At 31.0% G+C, this 14,459-nt stretch overlaps 2 protein-coding genes across 2 annotated transcripts in view; one reads left to right on the top strand and one right to left on the bottom strand.

Moving 5' to 3' along the window:
* Window positions 1-14,459, bottom strand: part of LOC139493479 (importin subunit alpha-1-like) — a 343,903-nt gene that overhangs the window by 40,705 nt on the left and 288,739 nt on the right. The window lies entirely within an intron of this gene.
* The window catches only part of LOC139493444 (RNA-binding protein 28-like), a 53,028-nt gene continuing 46,605 nt past the window's right edge, over window positions 8,037-14,459 (top strand). Inside the window, exon 1 of the mRNA XM_071281847.1 lies at window positions 8,037-8,229. Within this exon, the coding sequence (XP_071137948.1) occupies window positions 8,103-8,229 (127 nt within the window). The 5' untranslated portion in view covers window positions 8,037-8,102. The remainder of the gene's footprint in view (window positions 8,230-14,459) is intronic.

The following is a 14,459-nucleotide window of genomic DNA, read 5'->3' on the forward strand; positions in this document are numbered from 1 at the left end:
AAGTCTCAATTTGTAAAAGTAAACCATTATAGGTCAATATGCAGTTTCGAGATTATTTGGCCCAGACCCCTCAGTCAAGGTCTGTGATTTTGAAACTTTTGCTTAATTTCATGTATTAGTTTGTGATTAGGTCGATTTATGGGGAACCACTAATGAAAGGCCAATGATATTTGGTTGTATAAGAATTGGCACATCTCATTACCATGGAGATTATTTGACCCCTACCCCTCAGTTATGGTTTATTGACTAGGATATTTTGCTTAGTTTACATGTATTTGTTAGTGTTTAGGTTTGTTTAAAGGGAACTACTTATGATAAGTCACTGGTATTTGGTATGCAGTTGTATTAGCATTGGCACACCTCATTTCCATGGAGATTGTTTAGCCATGTACCTTCAGTCATGGTTCATTGGCTTTGAAAATTTGTAAAACTTGCATGTTAAAGTGTTGCTATTTTAATTTCAATATTTGCATTATCGAAATTACAAAAAAACAAGACATATCTCTGCAAACTGTTTCCTGTGAACTAGCATGTTAAAAATCCTGCTAAATGTGTTTTATACAATAAAGGGTTCAGATTTATTACAAAGGTTCTAATGTGTATGTAATATTTGCCACTGGTAGTTATGGATGTTAAACCTATCCATGTTTTAATTTAACTTTTATCAAGATGTTTGCTGGTGTCCACTGAATCCTCCACTCACTTTGATTTTTATCCTTTTAACTGTTTCTAATACATAAAAAAAATTTCAAGATAATTACAGAAAATTCCTGTCTCCAATCAAATGCATGAAATTTAAAATTTCAATCTTGGGGCAGAAAATGAGCAATTGCTACAGATTGCCAACAAGCCACTGTAAATTCTGTCAATATATATTTGAGCACCTTAGGCCTGGTCTACACTCTACAACAGCTGAATCAAAGCAACAATGAAAGACTAAATATAGTACAGTTTAGTTTAAAGAAAGTCCAATCATTTGGTATTGTGCAACATACTAGACAGTAGACACCCATATCAAATGAACCACATTTTGTACAAAGAATCCTTCTAATACTTAAAACTGGTGTTTATCCTGGTCCCCATCAATCAACTAATATGCCCAACAAAATGAAACTTAAGTTTCTTAGGGAAATCTTTGGAAAACATATTCAGTAAAATAGTCGAACAAATAGTCCAATTTAAGCAAGATATAACCAGAAATACTTCACCTGGCTGTCTGAATTTTAAAGTAGAATACTTTTGGAATGGCACATGGGAAATAAGAAGAAAACTGGTATTGACTTGTAACTTACAAAGTTTTGTGTAGTGTTATTGTATGTACTTTGAAGCTGATTCACTTGTTTGTCAATAAGAGACATCACTTTTACACTTACACCTTTTACCAATATGAAGAAAAATCCAGTGAAACTCAGAACAATTGAATTATTTAAAACAAACTTTGATATGCCGACTCGAATCTGATAAATGATATAGCTTGTAGCAGGTAGAACATTTGAGGTTACCAAAAATTAAAAAAAAAATCTTCATAATCTCTTTATTGAATGCAAATATAACATCAATATTCCTTGTATGGGACTTAACAAGTTGATTTTGTTGATGATTGGTTAAACAAATGAACTTCAATGATGGACTTGGTTTCAGTCTGGCACTTAACAGTCGTAGAATTCAATGCATAGCGGGAATGCCTGTCTTGCTGCAAAGACATAAACCAATTGTTAAAAGTTTATATTTTAAAAGATAAAAGTATACAGGTTCCTTATGTTACGAAGTTTCCTTGATCTTATTTTCGGGGATCACCTGCTGCTATCCAATTTTTTATAGATTATTTATCATGTGAGTTTCTTATTTATTATGAATAATAGAATACATGTAGCTATATTTGGAATATAGGATTCTTTCATGGTCTAAACATCATTCAGGCAGATTTCATATAAGTAAACCATGTCCTCATTGTACACTGGGGTAAAGCTGATGACCGTAACTGCATTCACGGTCATCCCAAGATGTCGGATGAAAAATTAGGTCAGTATTTGTATTGTCTGTTTAATTGTTTCTATATCATTTTCTTAAAAAATGCATACATTGGTACGATGTAAATTTATAAAAGATTCACACGGAAATCGCAAATTACTACCGAGAAATGTGTATGAAACAGGAAATTGGATTGTATGGATCGGTGAAGTATTTAAACTCTGTTCCCCAGATACTCAAAACAATAGGTCAATTATTTTTGATGTTTTAAATGTTGCATGATGTACATGACCGATGGTCAGGGTTTAAGACAAAAGATAAAAGCAATTCATCAACTATATCTAATATAAGGAATGATTGTAGGTATAGTACATATAATAATGGCAATATTTTCCATTTGATTAAAGATATGTACACGTGTGTTAAATATTCAGTTAAACTAGCTGATTCTGGACTGACTGGTTCCATACTCTCAAATGTTGGTGTTAAACAAGGGTGTATACTGAGTCCCCTTCTTTTCAATTTATTTATTGATGACTTTCCAGGATATCTTGATAAGAAGTGTGATCCAGTAGATATAGGGAATACAAGATTAAATTGTTTAATGTATCCAGATGACATAATTTTAATGTCTCAAACCAAAGAAGGGCTACAAAATTGTTTATCCTCATTGGAACTTTATTGTCAAAAATGGCAATTATTATTGAATATAGAAAAAACTCAAATAATAGTATTCAACAAATCAGGTAAATTATTGAAAGACTGTAATTTTTATTTTGAGCAAAATCTTATCAAAAGTGTTCAAGAGTATAAATACCTAGGTATTGTAATGAGAGCATCTGGTTCTTTCAGTACTGCAGTTGAAGATCTTAGTAAGAAAGCACTTAAAGTAATTTTCATGATTAAACGTAAATTTCTTTGTACACATAATAATACACCTTTGCTTTTAAAACTTTTTGATTCCTGTGTTAAACCAGTCCTCTGTGGAAGTGAATTGTGGGGTTCGTACATTCTTAACTTGGACAAAAGATTAACACAAGGTTCAAATGATGATTTAGAAAAAACTTTTTTAAATTTTGCACCTGAAAACGTTCACATTCGATATTGTACTTGGTGCCACTAAAAATGCTTCTAATATAGCCAGTATGACAGAACTTGGTCGTTATCCAATCTCTATATTTGTTATTTTGCAGTCTCTTAAATACTGGCTATATTTGTATAAAGACCCTCTTTTGAATTTTTCAAAATTAGCATATAAGTCAATTGAAGATGTTGATTGTACCTTTCCATGTACCTTTAATAAACACATTTTTCAGTTTCTAAAATTCATTCGTTTTGACCATGTTTGGAATAATAAAGGAACTATGTCAGAAGGAAAACTCATATCTGCAGTGAAAAAGATATTACAAGAAAGATATGTCAATTATTTGTTCTCATGTTTGTCAGGTGAAAAGCAAAACAAACTACGCACATATTACAAGTTAAAAAAGGAATATAAACCTGAGACTTATACAAAGTTAAATATCTCAAAACAATAATATCAGTTTAATAGGTAACAGAAGACAATGATACATAAGGTAGAAACCTTTTAACTTCAAGGGGGGTATGACAATGATACATAAGGTAGAAACCTTTTAACTTCAAGGGGGGTATGTTTTTTGTATGAGTGATTTTTTTCCCGACATAATAATTAAACATGGTCAGAAAAGCAGGCTAGCAATGTAAGTGTGCATGTTGTTGTTTTGTATATACTGAGTATCGGTTATTGTTCGTTATTGTTTTGTACCTACTGAGTATCGGTTATTGTTCGTTATTGTTTTGTATATACTGAGTATCGGTTATTGTTCGTTATTGTTTTGTACATTATTAGTAAGGTTTGATTGTTCGTTGTTATGTTGTAAATAATGATGAAGGCTACATGTAACTGTTGTTAGTTCGTTGATGTCATTGTACAAAACGAATAAATTTGTGTAGTACTTTGTTCTGTACACATACATACATGTAACGAAACGAACGAGTAATACATTGTTGCATTTCGTTTTTGTCTAGTATATAGTGTATATATATATATATATGTGTTTGTGATTGGTGTTGTCTGTTCTACTGTCTAAAATAAGTTAGATCATGTTAAAAAGTCTCACAATGCGTATGTCAAGGACTCATATTTTACGAAATCTATTCGCAGAAAACCAAATTATCTGTTTGACGTGCTTTTTTCTCAACTTTTTTTCTCACGATAATATATAGACAATTATTTCCAATAACGTTTGAAAAAAGTAACTTGTTTGATAATGTCTACTCTCATATTGTGACTTCTCCTCATAATTCAAATCTGTATTCATTAATAAAGAAAACAATGTAAGAACCAATAAAGGCAATGTTCAAAGTTCTTACTACAGTGTCGAATTGATAAACTTATATTAACAGCATCGTCTAAAAAAATTAGGATGTGCTATCCCGTTTATATCAAAGTGTATATACTGTATACAGTTATGGCCAAACTTTCAAACCAATTAATCCTAGCTTGTGATTATGAACGAATTTAGTTAGGTTTCAATTAATTTGTGGTAACGAACCTCCTGACTAAATATCTAACCATGCAGTTATTTATATATTTTGTCCATTCAAATCTTTTAAAAGCTAGCGGCAGATTCTCAGCGTAACGTCTATATACTATATAGTAAAAAGATCATAAAATATATTATAACAGAGACATATATTACAACCATGGGATAACTATTACAGATATAAGATATCTTATAAAGTAAATACAATATCTCTGTATCATAAACTTTTTAAATAAGATATATCATAAATAAAACAAGATATCTTATTAAGTTCATAATCATGATATCTTGAATTTGAATAATATCAAAACGTCTTGTCATTGTGATGACCTTCGTAGAAGTCTCGGAGTGTACTTGTATCATTAATATTTAAGGAATGACTATAATTATTTTCTGTTTATGACGAAATAACATAAAAAAATGTGGTGCACATTAAATAAGTCAAACTCGAGTACCACAGGTGCCTGTGTCGAGTACGTAGCAGTTTATTAAAAAAATAGTGTTTTTTAAGGTTATTTCGAAAAGACAATTAAAAGAATCTAACCGTCAGTCATTCCTTATAATTTAATTCTTAATTCCATTTTGAAGGAGTAAATCATGAAAAAGCGTTGCTGACGTCAGTGTCACGCGACAAAATTATGTCTACGAGCTGATAGACAGCGGAAACATTTCATCTACATTCACCCAAGTATAAAGTTTAGTTTGACGACTTCCAACATGACAACAATTTGTATACAACATTTAATAAACATGCCCAAAATTTATGTACAGGTGCTGGTTGAAAATATCATCTATTTTTTGTTCGTGTTGGTTAGCCACTATACAGAGAAGCTTGATAAGTTTGGTCTTGAATTCCTCACTGCTCTCAATCTCTGGTAGTTAATTTCAGTATCTGATGATCCGAGGAAAAAAAAACTGTACCTGTAAATATCTTTGTTTGGCCTGATTTGTAAAGATCTTTGTATTCGGTTGATGGATTCTCAAAGTTCTACTTAGTTTTAAAATGTGTGATGAAATTGGTATAGCAACCTATTCATGGATGGCTTTATGAAAGAGCGTTATACGTGCTATTTTTCTTCTCGTTTCTAGTGGTGTCAGGTTTAATTCTTCTAAAAGTGTTGTTACTAATCCTTTTGATAAATCGTGCTACACGGCGCTGGACCATCTCAATCTGGTGTGTATGCTTTTGTAGGTAAGGGTCCCATGCGCTGCTTGCGTATTCAAGCACGGTGAGGTCGAACAAGGACAAGATAGGCTTGTTTTTTTACTTCATCTGGACAGGATCCAATATTTCTTCGAATGAAGCCTAGTGACAACTTTGAATGTTCCATGACATTGTGTTGGTAAGTTCAGCTCCTAAGTATGGGTTTGATTCAACTGATTCAACTGAGGATATGAGTCCATTGATGTTGTAGTTGAAATATGGATGGTTTGTCTCTTTTTGGTTATTATAAGGACATAACATTTTGAGGGATTGAATATCAATTGCCAAATTTTGGTCCAATTTGTGACCATTTTATCAAGATCTACTTTTAGATGTTTGTTGCAGTCGTCCTTTGTTGATATCGTTAGCATCATTTAAAAGACGTGTGACATCCAAATTAAATGATTTATACTAGACGATAGTGGTAAATGATTTATACTAGACAATAGTGGTAAAAAATGCAGAATGAAGAGCCAAAAAAGGAGGAGAGAAAAATAAGGCAAAATAATAGAGAATAGAAAACAATGGGTTTTAAAATATAAATTAATGGTAAAAATGAATAATGAACCGAGAAAAATGGTCTGAAAAATTAAGAATATAGAAGTTAGGAACACTAACCAGGCCCTCAGGCCAGAAACATATAATAATATATGTCATTTATACCAAGGATTTGTTTAGTTTTATCCATTGTTTTAATTTCATTATTCTGCACTTTGTGTATTTTTTTTGTCTATTTTTTCAATTCAATCCAGACACTCGTATACGGATGACGGTCGTATACGTTAAAACAAAAATGATATTGCTATCTGCTTAAATTATCATTTCAGCACAGTAGGTGAGCAGCTTATATCAAATCCTCACAAAAGTTTTAAATCTGAGAAAATTAATAACCGTATGTCAATTCAAAAATAATTGATGATACTAAGTTCTCATTATATACTGTCACAAATGACGAGGTTCTACAAGGTCAAAAAAATCTAGACATAACTAAATCAACTGGAACTGATGGAGTTGGACCAAGAATTTAAAAACTATCAAGGTCTATTGTAGCAAGCCCCCTTGCTCACATAATAAACCTTAGTTTATGTACATGAATATTTCCTAATATATCAAAATCTGCTAAAGTTGCTCCCATATTTAAAGGAGGGGATAAAACAGACCCAACAAATTATCGACCTATTTTAATTTTACCCACTGTGTCCAAGTCATTTGAAAAAAAAACTGTCTTTAAACAACTATATTTATTCTTAACCACACACAACAGTGGCGGATCCAGAATTTTTTTATAAGTGGGGGACCCAATGACTGGCCTAAGAGGAGCTAGGCCCGCTCCAGTCACGCTTCAGTGATTCCCTAAATATGCAACCAAAATTTTTCCCAAAAGGGGGGGGGGGGGGGGGCTGCCCTCCCCCTAAAGCCGCCCTGCACAAATTATGAATACAAAAGCAGTCATACAGCACTCATTAAAATAATTGATAAATGGTTAGAAGAATTGGACAATGGAAATTTTACAGCTATTCTCTTTTTAGATTTTAAGAAGGCTTTTGATACGGTAAATCACAATATATACTTTTATCAAAACTCAAATTATACAAATGTGATGACCACTCTGGTTTTCATCGTATCTCTCTCAGAGAATGCAAAAAGTTAAGTTAGGAACCCCTGAATCAGAATATAAAACTGTAGCTTTTGGAGTTCCTCAAGGTTCTATACTTTTATTGTTCCTCATTTATATAAATGACTTACCATTAACCTTAAAATATACAGAATCTGATCTATATGCTGATGATACAAGATCATACAACTTTACATTTGTCATCTAAATCTATTGTAAATTTAAATATATGTTTGAATAAAGACTTAAACAATGTTATTAAATGGTGTAAAGAAAATGATATGACGATAAATAGCAAGAAATCAAAATGTATGCTTGTTGGATCAGACAGAAAACTGGTAAACTGTAATGAATGTTTATGTGTTTTATCACAAAATAATATCGCTTTAGATAATGGTTACAGTTGAAAAACTTCTCGGAAATCATATTGATAAAAACCTGTCATGGTCAATTCAAATTGATAAAATATATGTGAAACTATTTCAGCCAGAATATATTTGTTAAAAAGGTTGAAACGTTATTTACCATTAAAGGGTCTTATTCTTTTTTACAATAGCTATATATTACCCATTATTGACTACTGTTGTACAAACAAAATCTCCCGCTTGTACGTATTTTTTTTCGGAATTTTGTCACCTACCTTGACTCTAAGATTATTGTATGATATATCTGGTTCCTTGTCAGAAATAAGCATTACATAAGCGTTAGCAGTAATTAGAGTTTAAAACCAGTACATCTGCAAAGCATGGACGAGAGAAAAAGCAAAACATTATTTATTAGAAATTTACCATTTAGTACGAACAATGAAAGCTTAGAAAAAACGTTCAGTGATATTGGACCGCTCAAGCAATGTTTTGTTGTGAAAAACAAAGGTAATTATTGTAAAAGATGTATATATACACAGATGTTTTATCTAGTGTTTTGAGGAGTAGACCTAGCTAAATAATTTATTTATCAATGAAGACATATGGTTTGTGTAAGATTATTTGGCTGATAATTAAGTTACAGTGGAGTACCTGGTGTCTGCGCGGCCCGTGATATCATGCATTAGCTGATTTTGTCATATCAACAAAGTTACCTAAACAAAATCAGGATCTCCTGTAGTTGGTGATGGCAATAAAATTTTGTACCAGTATTGTAACTTTTAAAAAAAACCCACCAACAATACTGGTACATTATTTATATACCAGTATTGTAGTTGTATTGTTGACTATACTTTAAGGGTTGTGCAAATAAACAAAAGATTATTGTAATTAACTCATATTATTCAAACAATTTTTAATTATATAAATAATTTTAATTGTATATTTTTGCGAACGTTTTAAATGTATTTGTAAATAGCCAAGAGAAAGCTTTCTGTGTTGCCCGACACTGCGTAAAGTTTTCGCTTGGAACCATGAACATTCAATATTGAATCCGGTTCCTTACCTGGAAGAAGAAGAAGAAGAATTGCTAATAATTTTATCATATTTCTATATTTTTTAATTAATTCAATTGAGATAAAAAAAAAAAAAGCTTAATTTTATTATCCGAGTTATTATAAATTTTAATAAATTCAAGCAAATTATTACACTATGACACTGTAAATTCAGCATTTACATGTATGCCATGTATATTTTTTTTACAGATATTTTAATACATGTATACTAAGATCATATGCATTTGCTGGTCTTCATTTTCTTATAAATCTTTCTCAATAAACACGATAAAAGATATCAATATCCATTAATCATAAAAAAGTTGCTAATAGGGAAACCTGATTATAATCAAATTAACTAGTTTGTCTACATAAATGTTAAGGGTGGTTAAAGCAGTTGATTCAGAACCATGGGCAATACAATTTGTAGCAGATATATACTCAAGTACTAATACATGTATTAGACAAGCACTCCTACAGTAAGAGAGCCGTACAGGTGCTATCTAACATGCTAAACAAGCATGTAATCTAGTAACATGCAGACTGAATACCTAAATATCAATATGGGAAGTGGGGGTTGCAGAAATGCCATCTGAAGAAGAAAAAACGAAATAAATGCTGATGATACAGAAGGTATAACAGCATTAATGTCAAAATAAAATTCACTTAAATATACGAGTCTTGGAAAAAGAGAGATGGAAGAAAACATGGAAGAAAGTAAAGAGTTTGTTAAAATGCTGAGACAGTATGGTTCCCTTTTAACAGTTTAAAAGAAAAAAACATCGGAAGATTTAAAAGTTTCTTTGATTACAATCACAGTGTATCAACAATGGCATCATCAGTTAAACAAACAATCATTCTATACATGCTATATGAAATTGTCATGTCATATGTTAATATCATTATGCATATATATATGTGACTGTTATGACAACTTTAATAATAGATTAATTACCTATATGTATTGTTTATTTAAAAAAACCCACAATACTGGTACAATACTGGAATACAATACTGGTACAAAATTTTTATACCAGTATTGTGGACAATACTGGTATACCAGTATTGCGATCACCAACTACAGGAGATCACAAAATCATTCTTGGTATTGTTTTAGCCTTCCGAAGGGATAAAAAAGAATAAAATTGATAAGTTCAAGAGTTAATAAATAAATGATATTCCTGTGATTTGCCATATATTTGGCCAATTTCCATTAAAAAATAACATCATCAGATAAAATTTGTTTTATTTAGGTCAAAATTATATCAGATTAAAATAATTTTTGCTCTGTATTCTTGGCAGTGTATTTGGTTCAAACTCTGGTATATTTCGTAGTATAAAATCTTTCCTTTTAAGCTATTTTTGGAAGGCATTAACGAAATCACCGGACATTAGAGGAACTCTAAGAACAGGGGTTTCTGTAATTTTGGACACACATTACACAAAATCTAGATGATGAAACCATACAAACAGAAGATTTTATGAAATAAAAGTATGTTATGAATGTGTTCACACAATATAATCCAATTATTGGTTTTATCAGTTGAATGAAGTGAAGTCATAAGTCTTAAGTGCACGGATACACGGGACTGCACCATATGTATTTATCAAACTTCTTGCTCCTTTAAATCAAGTTGTCCTCTTAGATCTCATGTAGTTGGTGATCCCAATACTGATATATACATGTACCAGTATTGTCCAATACTGGTATAAAAATTTGTACCAGTATTGTAACTTTTTTTTTTAAAACAACAATACTGGCACATTACCGATATACATGTACCAGTATTGTTGTTGTATTGTTGACTATTCTTTAAGGTGTATTTTTTTTTAAATGAAAAATGAATTTTAAGCAAAATAGATATTGAAGTTCAAAGGGAGATTAAATGAACTCGAAAAATTATAGAGGATAATTGTGAAATCAATTAACAACCAGTTAAAAATAATAACTATACTTGTACAAATAATCAAAAGATTATTGTTATTAACTCATATTATTCAAACTGGCGTTTTACGTTTCCGCAAATTGGCATTACTTTTCTGGAAAAAAAGATGACGCTTCCGGATAAAAAGTTTATGTTTCCGCAAATAAATACAGTCAAACCTCATTGTGTCGAAGTCAAAGGGACCGGACCAAAGTATTTGACTCATCCGAGGTTCGACTCATCCGAGGTCGAGTGTGTCATCATAAATTTGAATGCATGAAATACGGTATGAGATTTGTGTAAACTAGATACAATGAACAGTGTGCCTTTTCCATTCAATCTCCATTTCTGGTCCTTCGTAATAATTAAAAACACAAGTACAGATACAAATCATGCACAAATAAAATCAATAGTCTACACAAATATTTACAAAGGTCATGTGCTATAAATTATGAAATCACGCGTGGCACGAAATAAGTTGTGAACCGTCTCTGATGAGGTCGTCTGCTTTACATTAAATTATCATGAATTTATTATAATTGTCCTAATCCTTTTATCTATAGTAATTAATGAGTTTTAAATCTAATGATTCATTTAATCTCGGCTTGGGTCATTTAAATTCGTTTCGTTTTTATCTTAAACAATCGAAAGAATTCTATTTCTGACCCTAATGGCAAGTAAGAAACAGAAAAAAAGAAAAACTTCCAAATTGGCGCCAAATTTTTTTGCCGCGAAATTAACACAATTTCAGAATGGCAGGTTTTAATATCAGTCCCATTGTTGTCTTAAGAAAGAAGCAACAACGGTCGTTACTAAGGGCTTGCTTTCCGACTGAAATGTCTTCGGACGACGTCCACAACGTGATACCAATATACGACCAAAAAATTTTCAATTTTTGCGGTCGTATAACAACGTCATGGGTATTATGAAAATCAACAGAAGTGAAGCAATATGTTTTATTTTTTATTTTGAATCAAATATTAAAATCTGAGCCAAAATGTAGAACTTAAGCATTGTCTTTGATAACTTGATGTAAATTCAATTCATTGTCCTTTAAATTATTGATTTTTTATTGGTCTAGAAAAGAGGGTGACATTCCAAAAATTGTCACCCGCTCAGCTATGTGGTAGAGTAAATTAACAGCCTCATATTAGCCAAACAAACTATGGCATTTTAGCTTGAAGTAAAATAAATTCTAATATTACATATGGTGTAGCATTCTAGGAAGGAAGTGCCGCAGCAGACGAAAAGGAAATTTGCAAGTTTATCACGGGATATTTCAGGAATTTTATATTAAATGCAGACGCTGAGAATACAAGAACCCTTATGCAACAAGCTATGAAGTTGTTCAAAGAATATTGATATTTTCAATACCATGTTAAAATTCTTGCAAAATACTAAATTCAAAAATACACAGAAAGAAAATTGAAAGCCATTTTCCTAATACATTATCATGACTATTGACAGATGTGGGGCTCACAGGTCTAAATCAACTTTTTTTTCTAATATAGGATTTTGCAATTTTTTTCTATGATTAAACTTTATCTTATACCTAATAGAAATATAAAATAAAAATATGGGGTCACCGTTCATTTAAGCTCATAATCTTCCTCCGAAAGAAGCATACATTTTTGTTAATGTCCATTTTTTTCTGTTGAACTAATAGGAGAAATATTGGTAATATCAAAATAAAAAAGAACTAAATTACAGAAATCGCTAACATTTTACAATTATTTAGTTTATGTACAGCTTGTTTGAAAACAATAATAAAAAATATAGGTCACCGATGAGTTAAAAAAGATATTTCAATTTAAACAATGACATTTTTGCACCAAAGGGAGATAATTTGGAGCTTTTTCAATGATTTAAACATTTTTAAAGTCATCTGTGGCCAAGCCTAATAGATTTATCTGGGTAATTTTTGTACCATATTATAAAGTAATAACTAATAGTGTAATAAACAAAATGTGTATTGAAAAAACAAATGTTTAATTTTTGATGATTTTTTTATACCCGCGAGCCTCCTTAAGGACTTTCACTCAGTCAATACCTTATATATGGACCTCGCCAAAAGTCCATAATTGATAATTACATGTAAATGGTATATTATATAATTTTCATTAAATGAGATGTAGGAACATTTTAAAAATATATAATCTTGAACGCAGATCAAGTTGGAATTTTGTTGGCATCTTTTTTACCCTTGTAGATTTACATGTATGCCCTGTACAAATAGAAAAATTGCTGAATTTTTGGTTTCCGTTCCCAAACTTTAGTTTTCCTCAATCAAATTTTATGAAACTTATACACAATGCTGCTAACATTAGTGTCCTACAAAACACAGATTAAGTTTGAATTTTGGTGATGAGGATGTCACTTTTACAGTTAGAGAATTATGCCCAATTACAATTTTGTTTCCATTCTCTAACTTTAGTTTACCTATACACAATGCTAATTACCACAAAATGCAGATCAAGTTTGAATTTTGGTGGTGTCTTTTTACTGTTCTAGAGTGAGGCTCTTTTACAAATGGAAAAAAATGCTGATTTTTTGTTTCTGTACACTAACTTAAGATTGCCTCAACTAAATGTTATGAAATGTATACACAATGCTTGTTACCACAAAACTCAGATCAAGGACAAACTGGGGTAGGATCACTTTTACAGTTCTTGAGTTATGAACTTATATCCTGTTATAAAGTTATATGCAAGCAGGGGCATTTTTCTTCCCAATTTATTCTATTATATTTGTTTGAATCAAGTAATTACGACCAGAAATGTTACTTTGTATCATGTGTATCATTTTCCTCAGATAATTGATAAATAAACCAAGCAATTATAAACATTGATTTGATTTAAATAAGACATTATGATCATTATATGATTCTATGTTCTGTCATATTGTAATCACCTCCTTATGTCTGAAATGTGTGAATTAATTAAAACAATTTATCTCCATGATATTTCCTACTTATCATGAAAAATAACTTCATATTTACATCATATACTGATATACATGCCGATGCTGTGAACTCACAATCACTCCTATTTATATGGATTTAAAATAAATTCTCTGAATGTTCCTCCAATATTAGGCATATTACACTTATAATTATCTGTGGCCTTTGTCTATAATCTGACATCTGAGTTATTTCTATTAAATACACCTGTTATCATTGCCGAATTGCTTACCCTGAATCAAATATCTTCATTTATTAAACAAAAATGTTTTTTTTTGTTTAATCATCTGATATTTATCTTTACCATATATTTAGTACAAAATACAGCAATTTTGTATATCTAGTAAAGGTTCTTTTTTCCAGTCTTTATCACCTACCCTGTATCGCATACCCTGCATCGCATAGCAAAATCTGTATCGCATACCTGGCATCTTGTCATAATTTGAATGACCTTAATGTTTGACCTATGACGTCCAGTTGCTGTATTTCCTGGCATAGGAAAAAAATCAGTTCCCCACTAAAAAAAAGTTTTTTTCAATACCACAGAAAAAAGGTTTGGATTGCTTTTGGGGATAATGGTACTAGCAGTTTAAGAATATAAAGGGGCCAAAAACAAGCATTTTTGTAGTTTCCTGACTATAACTTGTGAGTTAGTGTATGGTTATCTCTAATATTGTACCACAAGATTCCATATCACAAATGGAAGGCTTAGATTGAGTTTTGTTGTAATTGATCCAAACAAGTAATAATAATAATCTTTTATTCGTAAGCAATACAGCTTATAGAATATAAATATTACAA

The sequence above is a fragment of the Mytilus edulis genome, chromosome 10 (genome assembly GCF_963676685.1).
Source record: "Mytilus edulis chromosome 10, xbMytEdul2.2, whole genome shotgun sequence".
Taxonomy (NCBI): domain Eukaryota; kingdom Metazoa; phylum Mollusca; class Bivalvia; order Mytilida; family Mytilidae; genus Mytilus; species Mytilus edulis.